The sequence below is a fragment of the Pseudorca crassidens genome, chromosome 5 (genome assembly GCF_039906515.1).
Source record: "Pseudorca crassidens isolate mPseCra1 chromosome 5, mPseCra1.hap1, whole genome shotgun sequence".
Lineage (NCBI taxonomy): Eukaryota > Metazoa > Chordata > Mammalia > Artiodactyla > Delphinidae > Pseudorca > Pseudorca crassidens.
The window spans coordinates 20,285,142-20,304,092 of NC_090300.1; the positions used below are offsets into that span (position 1 = coordinate 20,285,142).

At 36.2% G+C, this 18,951-nt stretch overlaps 1 protein-coding gene across 16 annotated transcripts in view; it reads right to left on the minus strand.

Annotated features, from left to right (window-relative positions):
• Positions 1-18,951, minus strand: part of MBNL1 (muscleblind like splicing regulator 1) — a 202,158-nt gene that overhangs the window by 102,857 nt on the left and 80,350 nt on the right. For 2 of the 16 annotated variants that reach the window (XM_067737479.1, XM_067737480.1), the window contains exon 2: positions 9,447-9,565. The exons of 13 other annotated variants lie outside the window; for them this stretch is intronic. In XM_067737479.1, coding sequence (XP_067593580.1) covers positions 9,447-9,452 — 6 coding nt within the window. In that variant the 5' untranslated portion in view covers positions 9,453-9,565. Of the gene's footprint in view, positions 1-5,660; positions 5,879-9,446; positions 9,566-18,951 lie in introns of those variants that run through there. One more of the 16 variants, XM_067737484.1, reaches the window with a different exon arrangement.

Sequence of the window (18,951 nt, forward strand, 5' to 3'; positions counted from 1 at the left end):
AATGCAAACTTTGATTGAAAAATGCTTTCATCTTATTATTTTGGAGAACACACATCAAAAGAGGAGTTAAATTTATAATAAAACCCCAAAGTTTTGCCAACCATCCCCCACAAATATTTCAGCTTTCATAATTACACTCTGACTTCTCACATCATCTGCATAGGCTCTTCATTTTACTCATACATTACGAATTACAATTTTACAATATTACATATTTAAAACCATATTTTGATAACTTCTTTATGTAAGGGTATATACATTAATGATGTATTTACATCAGATATATTTTTCTTCAAGTCTCTGGCACCAAAATTGAGTTTTTAATGCCAGAAATATCATTTTTAACTGTATGAAAAATGAATGTAAATAGATTCCAGTAGCTTTTAATTCTTGAAATATGTCCTTGCTTGAAAAGTTTTATAAACAGTTTAGAATATTTTATTCCCACATTCATTAATCAGGCTACATTAACAACTTCAATTCTGCTAGGTCACCAAACCTGTCATTACAAAGATTATATACATTCAGCTCCCCGGCCCACCTCTAGGATCTGCTTTAACCCTTCTCTGTCCCTGAGGGAGCCCCAGGACAGCCTAGGCTTTCTGCACTGTAGACTTGCTTTCCAATCCCTTTGGCGACCATGATATCCTTAAATGAGTTCTTCTGTCCCATTTCCAAAACTTCTAGCCTTTTATTTAATTGTCAAACATGCATTGAGTGTCCACTATTTCTGAGACCCTGTGCAAGGCAATGCAAGTAAATACAATAAACATCCCCAACCTCAAGGAGTTGAGAATCTAGTAAAGGAGGCTAGACAGGTTAAGCAGCAAGAATTCAAGAAGTCCCTGTTCTGACTAGTGTTCAAGGCTAACCTCTGATACTCAGCTCAGTCCAAGTTAACTCTCTCTCTCCAGAACTTAACCCCACCTGCTGGTTTGGGTTCTGTTTCAAAAGGGAAAGAATACAAGAATGATAATAGTACCTACCATCTGCTTAACCAGGACCATTCCCACCATCTAGTGATCATGATGCCTGTCACTGACACTGCCCAATTGAGAGAAGTTCACCCACCTTCCTGATGGCAAAACCACCCCAAATTTGGGTCGATTCTGATCTTTGATAACTTTTCCCCACCTTTCTCTACTGGCCTGCTACTGAGGAAAAATAGCTTTGACAGGGAAATCATATCAATTCTTGGAGAATGGAAGATCATTTAATCACCAAGATCCTGTCCATCTCTGATTTTCATAAGCCATGCATCTCATTCTGTGAACATACTATATTTTAAAAGAAATATGTACACCTCAATCAATTATTAATAAAAGTCATTTATTGGAGGAGCTCTTTAATCATTTACTGTCCATAATAACCCAATATAATGGAATAATGATATAATTATTAGCTTTACATATAGGTAAAGAACTGTAGAGGGGTTATGTAACTTGCCTAATATCAAACAGTTTGCAAGAAATGGAGCTAGAATTCCAATTTTTGGAAGCCTTTCTTTTAGAGTTCCCCCTGAACCACTAAACTATGCTACTTTTCCCAGCAGCGTATGTGACATCTTGATTTATTCATCATAAAAGGTATGGTTAGGGATGAGAGAGTGTCGGAGTGCAGAGAAAGCATGAGTTTTTGCTTTGTGGTTACTGTTGTTATTGCTGTTGCTTTGTGGAAAGTGTATATGCGTGTATATGTTCCTGTTTTGTTTAGTTTTCCAGTCAGACAGACTTAGGTCTGAATTCTAGTTGTATGAACTTGAGAAAGTTACATAATAGCATCAACAATTTATTGGCTATTTTCTATATGCTAGCCACTTGACTAAGTGCTTGGCATACGCTGTCTTGTTAAATTAAATTAAATTAAATCTTCATAAAAAGACAAGGAAATCTTACTCATATTTCAGAGCAAGTGTGACTATGACTGAAAGCGCGTATGTAACGTTTTCAAGGTCAACTAGCCAGTGATGAACATAGACCAGACTGAGTTGGGAGGAGGTTTAGAAGAGAGCGCTTTGATGGCACTGGGTCATGAAAAGAGGCAGCACTGAATTTAGAAACTAACACTCACTGCCAGAATTGACAAATAATAGGACCTCTGAGTGTGGACACTGGAGCCATACAACCTGTGTTTGAATCCTTGGATTCAGTTGTGACATCTTGGGCAGGTTATTCAACTTCTCTCAGCCTCAGTTTCCTAATTTGTAAAGGTAAAATAATAACACTACATACCTCCAGGTATTTTTGTGAAGAATAAATGAGATAATTATTGTAATGGCACTGGAGGTAGTAGGTAATCAATAAATTACAATTAACGAAAGAGATAGCTTAAGCTTGAATGATTCTGATGCGATAAACTTTAATTTCCACACAACAAAATGAATAATGAACAGTGTACAACTCCCCTAAAGGATCAAAAATGTTAGTATTGGGGATCATTCCCTAGATCTGTCCCTTCTTTTAGTTGCTCAAACCAAGTGCATCTTTTCTATATGGGTACGTCTAATGAGGCTGTGAACTTTGATTTATTTGTTACAACCATGGAAATACATCATAAAAGGCTCACATCTGACATTTCTCAATGTCGTTTATAAATGTTCTGCTCATAGCCCACCAGTCTGAACAACTCTCATACTCTCCAAGAAGGGACAAGGAATAGATGGGAAACAGGAACCAGTGGGAATTGAGAGGTATGAGTCGTACGAGCTGAGTGATGGTAGAAATACTTAGGGATTGTTACGACTGGGATCAAACAGACCTTATTTTGCGAACTAGCCCAAGCCTTCTAAGACTTGCAGTGAATAAGTACTTCGTATTTTTTTCTAAAGTTAAGTTTTACAAATTCCCATTCCAAAACTACTCCAATCCTTAAGTATTTTTCAAATTGAACTTTCTAAAAAGAGAATTCAGAGTTTATATTCTTAGTTTTGTACACATTTTTCTCCTAGGTCCATCTTGGTTAGTGAGCATCTTGGGCAACAAGCAAAGGGACTGGATTACAATTATACCTCCCCAAGAACCACATTAAAGGAGCCTAAGCATGGTCTTATTAAGTGATGATAGCTATATGGTAAAGTCAAGGAGAATTTGGATTTTGAAGTAATAATTCCAAGTCAGACAACCAGAATGCATTTAATTAATGAATATATCAAATAATTTCACACAAATATAATTATTGTATTACAGAGAACGTGCATTCTTTCCACTTTTATGATACCACAAATAAACAGGTATCTTTAAAAATACAAGTTGAGGAATTTTTTAATTTTGGAAACAATGAAAGCCAATTAAAATTTTTGCTTAGAAGCAGAAAATATACTGCCTATCCTTGAACAATCTTTTCAACTCTAAGAATTTAAATTTTCAGAAAATTGCCAAATTTACATAATCATAAACTGAAATAAATGGCATGTCAGAAGTTCTATACTTTCATCAAACAAAAATATTTTAATGATCCTTCCAATGTACTTTTCAAAATCCTAATATACTGAAAGCCACACTAAATAAGACAAGAAATAAAAAAGAAATTCTAAAGGCCTCAATCATGCTACATTGTGGAAGTGAGCCCAATGTTTATCAGCCATGCTCAGAAACTCTTAATACTGAAGAAAATCTCTTCAATTCCTAGAATCCATTCATTGCTCTGCTGACATTGGCAAATTGGCCCCTCAAATGTACTGCAAGTTTAAGAAACAGAATCACATAGAGGCAAATGCACTGGGTTAGAATTCAGTGACTTGGGTTCTGGTCTTGGCTCTGGGCTTAAGAAACTGTGAATTAGCGGTCCTCTGTTTCCTTATCGCCAAAAAAGTCACTCTATTATTTATTCTATTTATTTACTTATTACTATTATTTATTCTATTCAGCTAGCTGCTAAGATCTTCATGGTACCACTATTTTATGATATGTACATTTTCTATATGCCTTAAAAAAGTCATCACTAAACTATCAATATTACTATATTGTGTCCTGCTTATATGAAGTTACTTTCTCCATAGAACATTAAATACAATGCATATCACTAATTAATTGTGCTCCACTTAAAATATTTTTAAAGTAATTTTAAAATTGTAAGGTAATTTTATAAATGGCCATAATAAGTTCAATCTATCATTCTGTCTTAACACTTAATTAAATCATTTTAAAATTATATATATACAAAATTTTATATATATGTAACTCTATATATATGTGTATATATATTCATTTCTTGTCCCAGAAGAATATAAGAATTCTAGATAAATAAAACAGGGAAAAAGCACTCTACAAGCCAACTTGAGAATAATGCAAACTCCTACCTTGAGACTGTGCCATACATTTTTTAAAACAGTAAACGCATTATAAATGTTAAGAATCAAAGTATTAAAATTTCCCTTTTCTATTTTTACATATGAAATCAATTACTCAATTTGATGTACTAGAAAGACAGCAAAACATTCCATCTACTTATGCTTCGAGGTCTAGAAGGAATAAAACTTGGATATTTGCAAGTGTAAATAAAATACTTTGTTGAACATCTTTTAGTTTTAAAAATAAGCATGCTAAAGTAAGCACTATCAAAGATAAATCTTCGTTTTCGTTTTGTGCAGCTATTAGTCAACATTCTTCTTTTTCATTTTTAAAACCTGTTATATTTTTGGTTATTGAGATGCAAGTGTTTCAACGTGACAGTAAGCTAATAATAGCCTTAATTCCAACCATAGGGAATCAATTAAGAGATTAAGTCCTTATTGAAAAGAAAACAAAGGGAGAAAAAAGAAGACATGAATTTGATAGTAAGGCCGCCAAAGATCTCATATTAGAAGAGGTGTGTTAATAACACTTCCGAGAATAATGTCTATGAATGGAGGCTGAGTAAAGAATAAAAGTTATAAATAAATAACAGTTGCCACAAAAGCTATTCATGCTGAAGAGATGATCTGGCTCGTTCACTCCGAGATGCTGCTGTGCTCCCTCCCAGCCCTCACACACACACACCAACACCCCATGTGTATCTTTCATCCTGGTTTTTACATGCAAATGGAATAAAATTTTTCCCCCAAGAAATAGGGGCAGGGAAATAATCCCCTTTAAAAAACAACAACAACAAAACCTGAATTTAAATCCTAAAAGAAAAGAGACTGCTATATTTAGAATGCCAAGCAGTATTTTTGACAACGGACAATAACGTATTCTAGCACTACCATGATCTGAGCTGCCTTTCCCATTCCTTCTGAATTAACTATGGACATAGGAATTTGAGTTTGAAGAATTTGAGGATATAATCATTTCATGTTTGTTTCTGGTTTTAAACATGAATGGAGAGGTAAATAAAATACAGGCATTTGGAAAGATAAATAATTTCTAATTTATTTTTAACTGTTTCAATTCTCAGCAAGATTCTTCTGACAAGATACACAAAGCCAAAAGGTGCTTCATGAATTCCACTTCAAAGAATGGAAAAAATATTTTTAAAAATCTATTCAATGCCAAGTTTAATCTAAATAAAATCAAAGAGAAATGCGATTATCACACCAAATTCCTAAAAGAAGTATTTTGTTTTGGCTCCATCATCAGATACAGAGTTGCCCAAGGATACTCTAGCTATGGAGTCTACGTTAAATTAATGGCTGTAGGTTTTTTAGCTTCTAAAACAGCTTCCTAGAGAAATCAGTACCTTACCTTCACATATCTTCTGGAGAGGTTTCCTGGTGCTTTGAAAACTCCTGAGGTCTATGTCAAACGGCCATTCTGTTGCTCCCAGGGTCTTAGGGGCTTGGAGAGATCCCAACACCTGCTGCTACCACTGAGCGTCGAGGCTAGGAAAGCTTCAGGGTTTTGACAGCAGGATCACTGAGCCACAGCCAAAGCTTGGGAAGCCTTAACAACTGAAAGCAAGTGTAGAGGGCAACGTGGTACCCAGCACGCACAGGGCGCTCAATCGTAGCAGCAGGGGGAGGAATGTTCCCGCCCTCACGAGGGTTTAGAGGCAGCCACCAGGGAACCCAAGGGTCTGTCAAAGGACAGAGCCAAGGAAGTGGAGACATGACCACACAGCACGAGACCCTAAGAGGACAAGGGAACGGGAACAACTAGCAGAGAGCTCAAGTAGCACTTGAAAAGAATCATCAAAATTCCCCGACAGGACACAAGAAGCAATGGCAAAATGCAACAAAATACATGGAGGTAGGCCATTCTAGCATCCCACAGACAGCCAAAAACACAGTTGAGGGGGGATATGGAGCTCTAGTTCTAGAAAGAAAAGTAAGGAAGACATATTATAGTATGCCTACTAGATGTGAGGTTAAAAATCTAATAAGTGGCATCAAATTCCTAAGTCCCATCACTATAATATTTACATTAAGATAAGGGAATTTGCAAATATAAAAAGTCACAGAGTGAGGATCCACAAGGCAACGGAGGTTAAAAGGCAAAGTTGTCCATTATGGGAGGAGAAAATGAAAAGACAGAGAGAAGGTTAAACGCAGTTGATTTTTAAATGGAGAAATCATTAAAATGGCTTTTTAAATACAACATATGTTTTATCAAATACATCACTTTCTATTACGATCAGATGAGGGAGACTGAAGGAATTCATGAGGTAAGAGAAGAATATGAAGAAGAAAAGGAAATGGACAAAGTGTTCAGAGATGAGTATAGGGACAGATGGAAAAAAGAAAAGAGAAAAAAAAAGGAGGAAGAAAGAAAAATGAGATTAACTTATTAGGTTTTAACGCATTGTCAGATAACTACTCACTAAGATTCTCCTAAATCTGGGCTTCACGAGGTTCTATTTTCCATGGAGATGCTTATAGCTTGTTAACCACTATTCGCAGCTCTTCAACTTCTCACAAACCCTCAGGAACTTATCTTGAGGAGCCAGCTGAATATTAAGTAGTAAACAGCTACAAGAGACAGACCCTAAGACAATTCTGCTTTAATGAGCTGGGTAAAATCAAGCCAGGGACCAAATATAAACTCTGACAGAACTTTAATCATCCCTAATATGAATCAAAATTAAAATGACCAGGCTCATTTAGGAACTGTCACTTTTTCAAGACTAGAAGCAAATTAACCACACATAGTATTTTATATTGTTTTAGAGTTAAATGAAAAGAAACTTTACTGCCTAATGGCCATTCTGTGTGTGTAATTCTTGATTTCAGGTATTTACTTAACATATAATAAGTTCAGGTTAACTAGAACAGTAATAATAATCTATTTTACTTGGTGTCAAATAACTCAAATAACAAGTGTTGGGAAAGGTTGACTTCCATCCCTCACCTCATATACATGTGGTTATGTTATGTTGTATATATTATGCTAATAACCTATACAATAAAAGCAGCTCTTGCTTGGGCAAACTTACTTATGTCCAGAAAGTCGCTATGTGCCAGATTTTTTTTTTTTTTTTTTTTTTTTGCGGTACGCAGGCCTCTCACTGTTGTGGCCTCTCCCGCTGCGGAGCACAGGCTCCGGACACGCAGGCTCAGCGGCCATGGCTCACGGGCCCAGCCGCTCCGCGGCATGTGGGATCTTCCCGGACCGCGGCACGAACCCGTGTCCCCTGCATCGGCAGGCAGACTCTCAACCACTGCGCCACCAGGGAAGGCCTGGGTCAGATATTTTTATAAAATGAAATAATCCTTAAACTACAAAATAGTAAGTACTGCCCAGGCAGCTAGTAGTTTAAATTTGAGAGAATTGAGATTTTATAAGAGGATGAGGAATCTGAATTTCCCTTTAAAAATACTTCTACTATATAAACGGTGCCTAAGTGTAGATGTTGGTTTGAACTAAAACTTAATTTTTTAAAACACAATCATGTCAATCGGATAGGTTTGCATAACGAAAGATGGAGTCCCTATGGTAGAAACTAAATGGAAGCTGAGCTTTCTTTTTAGTGTAATAAGTCTGACTTTAAATAATACATTAAAAAATCAATTACTGTTTGTTTTCTGACCTCTGTTCTCAAGCCCACTCATGAAAATCAGTTTCAACAATGTAAACAACAAAAACTAAAACATACAAACAAAAAAATGTGGAAGAGAAGATAAGAGACTGAATTAATGTTGCCACTTGAAATGGTAGAGTCCATTCAATTATAAATCTCTTCAGACAGAATGGTATGTCAGGATTGTCAGTGAAAATAGAAAAATCGGTACTAGCTTTTTAAAAATAAACATTACATTGCTACTAAACTATCTTCCTAAAGTAATGAGATAATCTAAATCAGTGTTTCTCTGTTGTTAAGCATCACAAAGGGAGAAATTTTTGACAAAGGTGCTTACAACTGTATCCCTGCACCTAGTTAACCTTAACCTGGCAACATAGTAGGGGCTCAGTACATATTTACTGGCTGAACAGTGGTGCCACATGTGGAAAGGCACTTCTCAAAAGCATGGGGGTGGGATGGGCGGGTTATAGTCAAATAGAATTCTTAAAAATTAAAGTTAAACAGGGGTCTTCCTACACGGCTTGTCAGAACCTTTATTATGCTCCTGAAAATTCCTAAACTTGATTGTCAACATTTTTCATGGAATACCTATTAATCATAGATTAATTATTCTAGAAAAACTTGGTCTATACCTCTATGGAAAACTTGATATTTCTGCATCTTCTAATCTTTTAATGAAAGACACAGGTGAACTATAAATTGGCACATATTCATCTCTGTTATAAATTATAAGGTGGAAGAGATACCTATGTATTTCAAATCTCATAGTAGGCTTATCACAAATGGCTGCTGCTTTGGGATAAGGAAATTTTAGAGGAGAATATTTTGGAGTGAGAAAAATTGAGAGAGCTCATTCAAATTTCACCAATGAAGAAACTTGCTCAAGGAAACTCTTATACATTGTGTTGGCAGATAAATACATTAGCAATGAAGTTTCTTTATTGCTAATGTCAAAAGATTCATCCTGTGCAACTATCTGACTAATATAAACCATACCTTACTAATTTGCTTACATAATTATCTTGAAAAGAATATTCCTGGCAAGAATTTGTGTATTAAATAATCTCTTAATTTAAAATTCTATACTCTATTGTGCTGAAAAAAAAAGAGGGGCTCATTTACAATCGAAAGGGAAAATAACTTTTCATATACTAGAAAGTTATTTTTTATTTTAATCACTGGGGGTCAAATGAAAAACAAGAATGAAGATTAAATACTGCCTGAGAAATTACATGGGAAACTATACTCCATATACTGAGATAGCTAGCAAACTTCAGGATTAGTATCTTCAAGTAGTAAAGCTGGAAATAAATATGTTTATTTATGGAACATACACAGGATCACAGATCAGGTCACCAGTGTTAAAACTATGATTCCTTTCTAAAACAATGTTCTGATATTCAGATTATTAGATGCCATTTTCCCATGGACGCCACCTCAATCCTTGACAGAGCGAACCTGCCCAAAAGGTATCTTAGTAAACTGGCTCCCCAGTTGCCTTATTCACTCACCAGCATCCATTAGCCAACTCCATGCTTTATCTTCAATAGATAAGATACGGCTTCTTCTTGCCATGGTGCCATGAAAAGGATCCAGAAGGTTCCCTTAAACCACATTTCCTGAGTGACTGCTGCAGCACCAAGAGTAAAGGATATGCCAGGTCAGCCACTTTTCCTTCCCAGCAATATTAGCAGCAGCAGCAGCAGCAGAAGCTGGAGCAGACCGTTGAGACCCAACTCCTTGCAGGATGCTAGCCAAAGCACTCTTGTATACTCTACACGTAGACAGAGTTTGCCCGTATGTTTGCACCTTCCCCACAGTGTGTCAAAACAGGTGTTTTCCTGTGATCATGCTTTAAATCTGCTCCCCAAACAAGGTGATAAATATACTGTTACTATGAAATTCTAAGTTTCTAATTCTATGGAAAACACATTCTTAAAGATTTACTTTATCATAAGGAAGCCTTGATGAATCCTTTTTAAATTTTCATTCACCTTTCCCACTCCTAAGAAGCAGGTAGACTGCCCTAAAATTTCCTGTTAATGAAAACACGGATGTTACCATATGAAACAAATGCCATCATGCAATTTTGGTCATTTCTTGCATAATATTCTATCTGCCTTCCTGGCACAGAATCACGTTTCACAAATGCTAATGTTTTCATAATCTTTACAACACTCCCAACAGATGGCAAAATATCAGGTCTCATGAACTTTATTTTACAGAAGCAACGTCTTTTCTGCCTCTATCTTTCACTCCCTTTTTGATGTTATTGATGAGTTGCTTTTCTTCCCAGTGGTGTTCAACTTAATGAGTGGCTAGAATATGGCTGGACAAAGAGAAGGTAACATCACTAACAAAGCATTTACTTTACTTAACCGATTCATCCAGAGCTCAAATTCTACAGGTTAAAAAAAGCATCTACAGATTTTTTTAAAAAATTGAAACAGTCCAACAAAGGATAAGTGAAAACCAGATTATTATTTTCCTAACAATTAGAAAATAATTATAAACTCCAAGGCATGTGTTCTCTGCACAGTAGAAAATAACAATTCTCATTAGCAAAACTGAAACCCTACATACACAGATTCTGAGTATACCATGTTGCTCGTGTATTAATACTTCATGTGTTCACTTCAACATCAAAATAAAAATCAGAACAGTAGTTATCACATACTCAAGTAGTGCCAGGCACTCAGTACTTTACATGTGTTATCCCGTTTAATCTTCACAGCAACTGCAGATCAGGTATTATTACGGCCCCATTTTGCAAATGAGAAAACTGAGGCTCAGTCAAGTTATGTCACAAGTTTAAGGTCACAGGGCTCGAAAGTGATTTGAACCCAGGTTGTACAGTTCCAGACCTGGAGCTCTTAAACATCTTGTTAAAACTGCAGCATCAGTTCTGGTTTTCATTTATTTCTGTACTGCAAGTTTACCTAAACAGCTAATATGTATACAGTACTTATTGTGTGCCCTAAAATTCCGTAAGTCCTTTGCATGCATTAATTTCTTCAAGATTCAAAACAAGTCAGTGAGGTAAATACACTCCTATTTAGTGGGGTAAGAATGTTAAGGAAGTCGCCAAAGCTCATTGGACTACTAAGCAGCAAATGTAAACTTTGGATCCAGGGAATGCAGCTCCTGAAATTGTGGTTTTGTGGTTTTGCGCCTACGCCTACCCTCTACTGCCTCCTGAAAGCTGACAGCATGTTAGATGAAAGGGGATAAGAAATGTCAGGTCTGGCCAGAACCCTGGTGGAAGGAGGATGTGCTATCCCGTCTCTTTTCAAAAACATATGTATAAAGTACATGAGCTTATACAAGGCACAATTCTATCATTTTCCTTCATGATGCTTACTAACTTAAGGAATTAGCAAATATTTTATGTGATTCTCAGATTTTAAAAAGTCAAGGACAAATGCGGCTTTCACATTTTATTCCAATATATCATATCTTCAGAGGCGCTAACAGGACAGTAACATTATTATCATCACAGTGTCAGTCATTCTGTTTTGGGGAATTACCACTGCTGACGGTCATATTTATATTTTATTCCCATCATTGGCAAATAAATGTAATTACGTGCAGGGCCAAGACAATAATTGTGAGCTTAGAGGAAGCTTCAGAAATCCAAGGTTCATCCCTTGAGATGATGGCTGCCATCAACCTTGGGCCAAGACACCTGCTTGAATATTCAGCAGCTGAAACGACCTTCTTTGAATTAGCTCTTAAGGACACAAAGCCATCTGGGGAATGTCAGACAACTCAAATCAAGCACCTAGGGTCCCAAGTGTAAGTCTGAAAAACCAATGAAGAATACTGAGACCAAAAGCTATTTCTTTAATGTGGCAGCAAAGCCTAACTCTCAGGATGAATTCTGGCTAGCTTTAGCTTTTTTGGCTTTAACCTGACATAAATTACCGTAGGAATCCATGAAAAGTTCAGAGAGAAAATACAGTTATGGTAAAGGTGTCTACCCTCCGTCAGAATTTAGCCACCAGCTGTAAGAAATGCAGCCATTTGGCGGCATTTAGAAGAGAGAAATTTACATACCCATGTGGCACAGCTTGAGGTGGTGCATTGGAGTCTATTTACTCTCAATGATTTTTACAATCAAAAGTTTCCCCAGAAGGAAGATGACAATTCTTTACCCCATTTCTAGACGACTACCTTCTCTGTAGAATTCCTTGGGAAGTGGTATTACATACTGTACCCACATAAGCTTGATTTACTCTTTGGCTGACACCAAGATTTAAATTTATCTCAGTGCCCAATGTTAACACCGAATTAACATAAAAGCTATTCAAAAATTTTTCAAAAACACATTCTGGAATTTTTTGGGTGAGAAAAAAAAATAATAATTCCATAGGCTTTTACATAAGGCAGAGCATAACAAATGATTTTATGACCTTGGCACTACTAAGTGATAGACTAGGAAGATCATGACTCGTTTATGAAGTTGTCCAAATTTTATATGAGCATATATATGTATATATTCATTGTTTGACTTGTCTATTGAAGTTACAGTTCTTACTTCTTGCTGTTAATGACGCTGTAATTAAAAACACAGAAATATGATTCTGATTTTTTTTTTTTTTCTTTCAGTACGCGGGTCTCTCACTGTTGTGGCCTCTCCCGTTGCGGAGCAAGGCTCCGGACGCACAGGCTCAGCGGCCATGGCTCACAGGCCTAGCCGCTCTGCGGCATGTGGGATCTTCCCGGACTGGGGCACGAACCCATGTCCCCTGCATCGGCAGGCAGACTCTCAACCACTGCGCCACCAGGGAAGCCCTGATTCTGATCATTTTAACACACTACTTTTAGAAAGATATCAGTCAATAGACATTATATTTGTAGATGAATAAATTAACTGCTTCTTATCCATCAACTCCTACTGGGTCTACTCTCTTTTATTTAATTCCTTGAACTTGGCTTTATCTGCAAAGAAATATGTTAATAAGCATCAACTCTAGCCTGTTCACAGATCAGAACAGGAGGAGTTGCAGTGAGCTTCCCAGCTTCTTCTGGAAACTAAACAATGCACCAACTGTAACCAATCCTTAACTAAGTCGGCTAGATATGAACTGGTGACCTAAAAGTGAAAAGCTGTAATTGTGCATTACAAATTTCTGAGTCATTTTGTCCTCACAACTTTATGCTTTAAATAAACCTAAATGCTGGCTAAAGAAAATCTACAAGTATGACTTAGTGTTTCCAAACCAGGAAAAGGAAGGACTTTCAGTGTTTGAGATAAGGTTTGTTTTCTGGAGTTTGGAAAATAAACATTTCCTATGCAGTTATGCCTGGGAGGGTGTGTGTGTGTGTGTGTGTGTGTGTGTGTGTGTGTGTGTGTGTGTGTGTGTGTGTGTGTGTGTGTGTGTGTGTGTGTGTGTGTGTGTGTGTGTGTGTGTGTGTGTGTGTGTGTGTGTGTGTGTATAGAGTGTCTACATTTGTGTGGGTAAGGGTGGAGAGGGGCAGAGAGGGAGGAGAGAAGAGAAAGGTAGAGAGGACAGAGGGAGAAAGAGAGAAGTTTTTAGCAGTATTTGGTGTTCATGCAAACTGGTTATTTTGTGCTGGAATTAGAATTTACCTCAGGACGTATGTGCACATGTGCCATGAAAATATTGAAATTTATCATAAAATCAACAGGAAATGCTTACCTGACTGTATAACGCATTTCTATGAATGCAATGATACAGAATATGTCCCATATAGTTGCACAAATTTCTCTCATAGGAGAATAAGCAAATTTTGTCCTGATGCCGTGCTTATATAACCTTAGAGATATCTACTTTCTCAGTAATTTTTATGTAATTTATTGTTTACTGTAGTTACTAAGCAATGGCCAAGGGAAGTAATAGTGTCATATTTGTCAAGTATAGATACATTTGTAACCTATCATATGACATTTTAAGTATCAAGGCATCAGTAAGAGCTTCTACTGCAATTGTACATCTTCCCATGTGTTAGTTGGTTAGTTGGAAATGCGTCACACAGGCCTGTGCTCAATATAAGGATACAGGATTAAAATTAGAAAAACAAAATGCCACTTCCGGGTCTGTGTCTACCAGTTCACTTAATCCTCATTACACAACTCTGAGGCAGGTATATTATTATTCCCCTTTGACAGGTGAGAACACTCAGAGAGGCTGAAAATGTGTCCAGCAAAAGCTGTTCCATGAATGCCCCTAATAGAAATTAGGGATTAACAGGATTTCACCAACACACACACACGCACGCACGCACGCGCACACACTTGTGGTTTCCTGTCTTCTGTTATAGGGACTGTTATATATATTTCATCTGATATATAGAGTTAAAATTTATACTTTCGAGAATTTATAGAAATAATTCTTAAAGTATTTGGAGATTGCTACTCCTTCAGCTTACTGTTTACGTCAGATAAGTAAATATATAAGTGAAAATTATTTCAAACCAAGTAGCTTACATATTTTAATATGTCCAGAATGCTTTTATTTTGCCCAACACTTGAAAACAGCAGAACATTTGTTTGTTTTAAAAGAAGGCCATTTTCTTTATGCACTTGGACAGTGCTGTCTGACCTAAGCCAGTCAGCTTAGCCAAGGAGTAAACATCATTCTTTTATTTCTACAGGGTTCTCTTAATCCCTAACAGAAAAATTTCCCCACTTGCGCTTTTGTTCGTTGTTAACGTAAAGACTATATGTTGTAATTACACGAGACCAGTATCATCCCTTTTCTTTAAAGCCCAGTTTCGCCCTCTAATGAGCTCCTGTTTGTTATCACTGGTACTTCCAGTTCCACCTTCCTGTTTAAAATATTTCTTCCCCCGCTCCCCACTTTTTTTTTCCTTCCAGAAATGACTAATCTTCCTGTTATTCTACTCTGTCCATTTTTCCCCTGGTATTCTTTTCATGTTGCGTAACATTTAATTTTCACCAACTCCTTTTAGAGGTTTACTACTATATCCTTGTTGCTGGCCTTCCATTTTCTACAGATTAAAAGTCAATATTTATGGATGAGCACACTTGTTGGTCAACTTTCGTGCTATTCAGATTAAGCTATTTCCTCAAGTCAAAAATGCAACTATTCTTTCAATTGACATAATACAAACAGCAATTTTGATCTTCAAAGTCAAGTCAGCTTAATCCTCAGTTACCAGATATCACAATTAAAGGGCTTAGTTTTTTGTTTCCTTTCAAATTTCCTGATAAGGTAGGTGCTAGAAAGCAAACCTAATATCACTGCTTTTAAAAATCTCTTGCCTCCCCGCACTTCTCCCTAACATCAGAAAACACATTAGCATAGACTCATAAGCAGAATGTAGTATTTCTCTATCTTTCTGATTTTCAACTGCAAAAAATACTTTTAATGATATGCCAGGAATCTGCCTTTTACCCTAATTTCAAATAATCATAACAGCTATCTCACACTGTCTGAACATGAGTGAAAGAGTAGATCTGAGAAGAGTTTTAGAATTACAATGGTCATTTAAATAATATAATCTAAAATTTTACAACATTAGTATCACATGCCTAACAAAACAATATAAATTATAGCCTCAGGTTTACGTAATACATTTTTCTGGTGAATTCAACATTATGTCATATTCACTGTCTCACAGTCACAGAATCCCTTAGAGAAAGGAGTGTCCTACTAGTCCCATTTACACTGGCTATTCATACAAGAAGATGTTCACAAAGCTTCAGAAGTTGTATGTTTTCTAAAATCCAAAAATGCCTTAAAAAATCCTGACAAAACACATTTTAATTATAGGAGATAAAGACAGCCATAAAATGTCACCCTCGGTTCCTGAAAATAGAAGTCAAATTAAGTTCAAATATTTGCTTATATTAAAATAGCACAGGATCTTACCACTCACTTTTGTCTTGGGGAGGTCCCCATTATTCCCTCTTCTTACCTTTCCAAATAATAAAAATTAAAACTTCCTCATTTGTCACATACAGTGCCCTGTATGAAAATACTTCATTTTTCTTTGGGTCAGCAGGCACAACTTAACTTTGAAATCTCTTTATTGTTCCTATTTTAGACACCAGGGCCAGGGTCTCTAAAATCAGCTAAAAATGTTGTTCATTAAAATGTATAAATAGGACACCAAATATGATAGTAAGCAGAAACAGATTCATATACATGCTTATTTTTTTAAATCATATCATATTATGAGTAGAAGAAAAACCCAAAGTATGTATTCTGTGAAAAAGCAGGGCTAGTGTCTACACCCCTAGTAGCTAGCCTAGCACAGTGTTACCAGAGAAAAAGATGATCAATACATATCTTCTGAGTGAACAGATTCGATCATATAGAGGTATATTTATGGTAAACAAAAAAGGAGGGAAAGGGAACTTTCCATGGGAAGTAATGTTATCAAAATGCATTCATCAAAAAAAAAGATTAGGAGAAATAATCCAAAGAATTTCCTCAAGGGAAATTTTGTAAAAATCTGTTAGAATCCTTTGAGTAACTATACTATATTTAGATCTTATATTAGAAGTTAATGTCTGATTCTGAAAATTGGTAAATAAAAAATCACGCAGTTTCTCCATCTTTTTGCTATAAACTGTATTGTGGAGTTGCCAATCAGATACTAAGGAAAAGCTCTTTACAGAAAGATTCCAGATAATAAATGCAGCAGGAATAATATAGTTAAAAGTCAGTGTTTTGCAATCCCTAACAAAATCATGGCGCTATGAAATGATCGACAATGGAGTGAAACCACTAGATACAATTTTAATGGAGAACTTTATAGGGATTGGCTCAGGCTCACCTGAACTTACTGATAGATTTCAGCATCATTAGAAGTGGAGAGAAATGAAATTATTCCCTCCTGATGTGATGCAATTGGAAGTACACAGCACCATCTGGGAAGTATTCTCACCAAGTAACAGTAAGTAGCACTAAAATTAAACTCAATTCTAGCTTTAATTTCTAGTCTACAGAAAATAAAGGTGATAGAGGAACAAGCTAAATGATACTACTATAGGGAAGCAATTAGCTAAATTCAGAATCTCAGATGTTCTCCAGGACAATGACCTGATTTTTTCAACTAATAAAGACATGGGGTGGGGGAGTGGGGAAGAAGCAGGAATTATCATAGATTAAAAGAATCTTAAAAGACATAAAATCCAAATAGATGTTGTTTAGATGCACATCTGACAATTTTATTTAGATGCTCATTTGAGCAATCTACCTGTAAAAAAGATGTACTGTGACAACTGGGAAAAGTTGAATGTAAAGTGGGAATTAAGTGATATAATGACCATATGACCCAGCAATCCCACTACTGGGCATATACCCAGAAAAAAACATAATTCAAAAAGACACATGCACCCCAATGTTCATTGCAGCACTGTTTACAATAGCCGGGTCATGGAAGCAACCTAAATGCCCATCGACAGACGAATGGATAAAGAAGATGTGGTACATATATACAATGGAATATTACTCAGCCATAAAAAGGAACGAAATTGGGTCATTTGTACAGACGTGGATGGACCTAGAGACTGTCATACAGAGTGAAGTAAGTCAGAAAGAGAAAAACAAATATCGTATATTAATGCATATATGTGGAACCTAGAAGAATGGTACAGATGAACCGGTTTGCAGGGCAGAAACAGAGACACAGATGTAGAGAACAAATGTATGGACACCAAGGGGGAAAGCGGTGGGGAGGGTGGGGGGATGGGATGAATTGGGAGATTGGGATTGACATGTATGCACTGATGTGTATAAAATGGATGACTAATAAGAACCTGCTGTATAAAAAAATAAAATAAAATTCAGATATAAAAAAAGAAACAAAAAATGTGATATAATGAAATTATTGTCGATACTGATAGATTTGGAAATAGAGTTATACTTAAAACAAGCTATATTTAAAACAAGTTCTTAACACATAAAGTTCCTACACAAATATAAGCAAACTGATAGGACAGGATGTCTGAGAGTTGCTTTAAAATACATCAGGAACAAAAGGTATGTGGAAAGTAATATGTGAAATAAGATGGACAAATGTTCACAGAATGTTCACATGGATACATCCATAGAAAATGCAGATTGATACATACACAGAAGTTGTTACAGTATTTCTCTAATTTTGTGTATATTTAAAAATTACCACAATAATTTTTAAAAGCTACAAAAAAAAAAAAAAAAAAGGAAAGCAAAAGAGAACGGGTTGTTACTGTCTAGAAGAATAACCAAACTTTCTCTTATATTTTTAACTCAGAGTCACAAAACCTGGTTGACAAGCTAGGCTTTGCTTCTTCAAATCTGATCTGGCTGACCTAACTCAATTCATTTATATCTGTGAACATAAATATCTGTATCTGTAACAGGGAAAACAATGATCTTTCCTACTTCAAGATCATGTATATATGAAAATAACTTGTAAACTTAATTTATATCTATACAAATATAGATATCATTATTAAAATGCTTTCTTGTTCACCTTCATGTCACATGTGTATATTATCATTTCTTCAACAAAGTAATAAGGTCTTTATGAGCAAAGTCTCTAGCTTATTCCTTCAACCAACAAACATTTGATCGTTTTCTATGGGGTCTACTATGTAACATGTATTTCACTAAATGACGAGAACACAAAGGTGGTAAGTCACAGGCCATGGACTCAAATCCAGAGAGGGAGGGAGATGCATAATTTTGATTAATGTGCCAAAGACAGTTATAGGGATATGAATTGGGTGCATTACAGAAACGAGGAGGCAGGACAATAGCATGGCCAGGGCTGGAGTGAGGAGAAGCTTCCTAGAGGAGGTCATGTCTAAACTAAACCTAAATATGAAAAAAGTCTGCAAAACTCATATAGGAAGAAAGAAGTTCTCAGCAGAAAGAAACAACAACACAAACAAAAATAGAGGACATTAGGTTGGAAGAGCAAAAGAGGAAGGCTTTTACCACGGGGCACTATGGCTAACACTCATTGTTAGAGGCACTGAGTCTCAATCAGTGACCCACTGGACTCAGAAAAATGCTAAGTACTTAGTAAGGGATC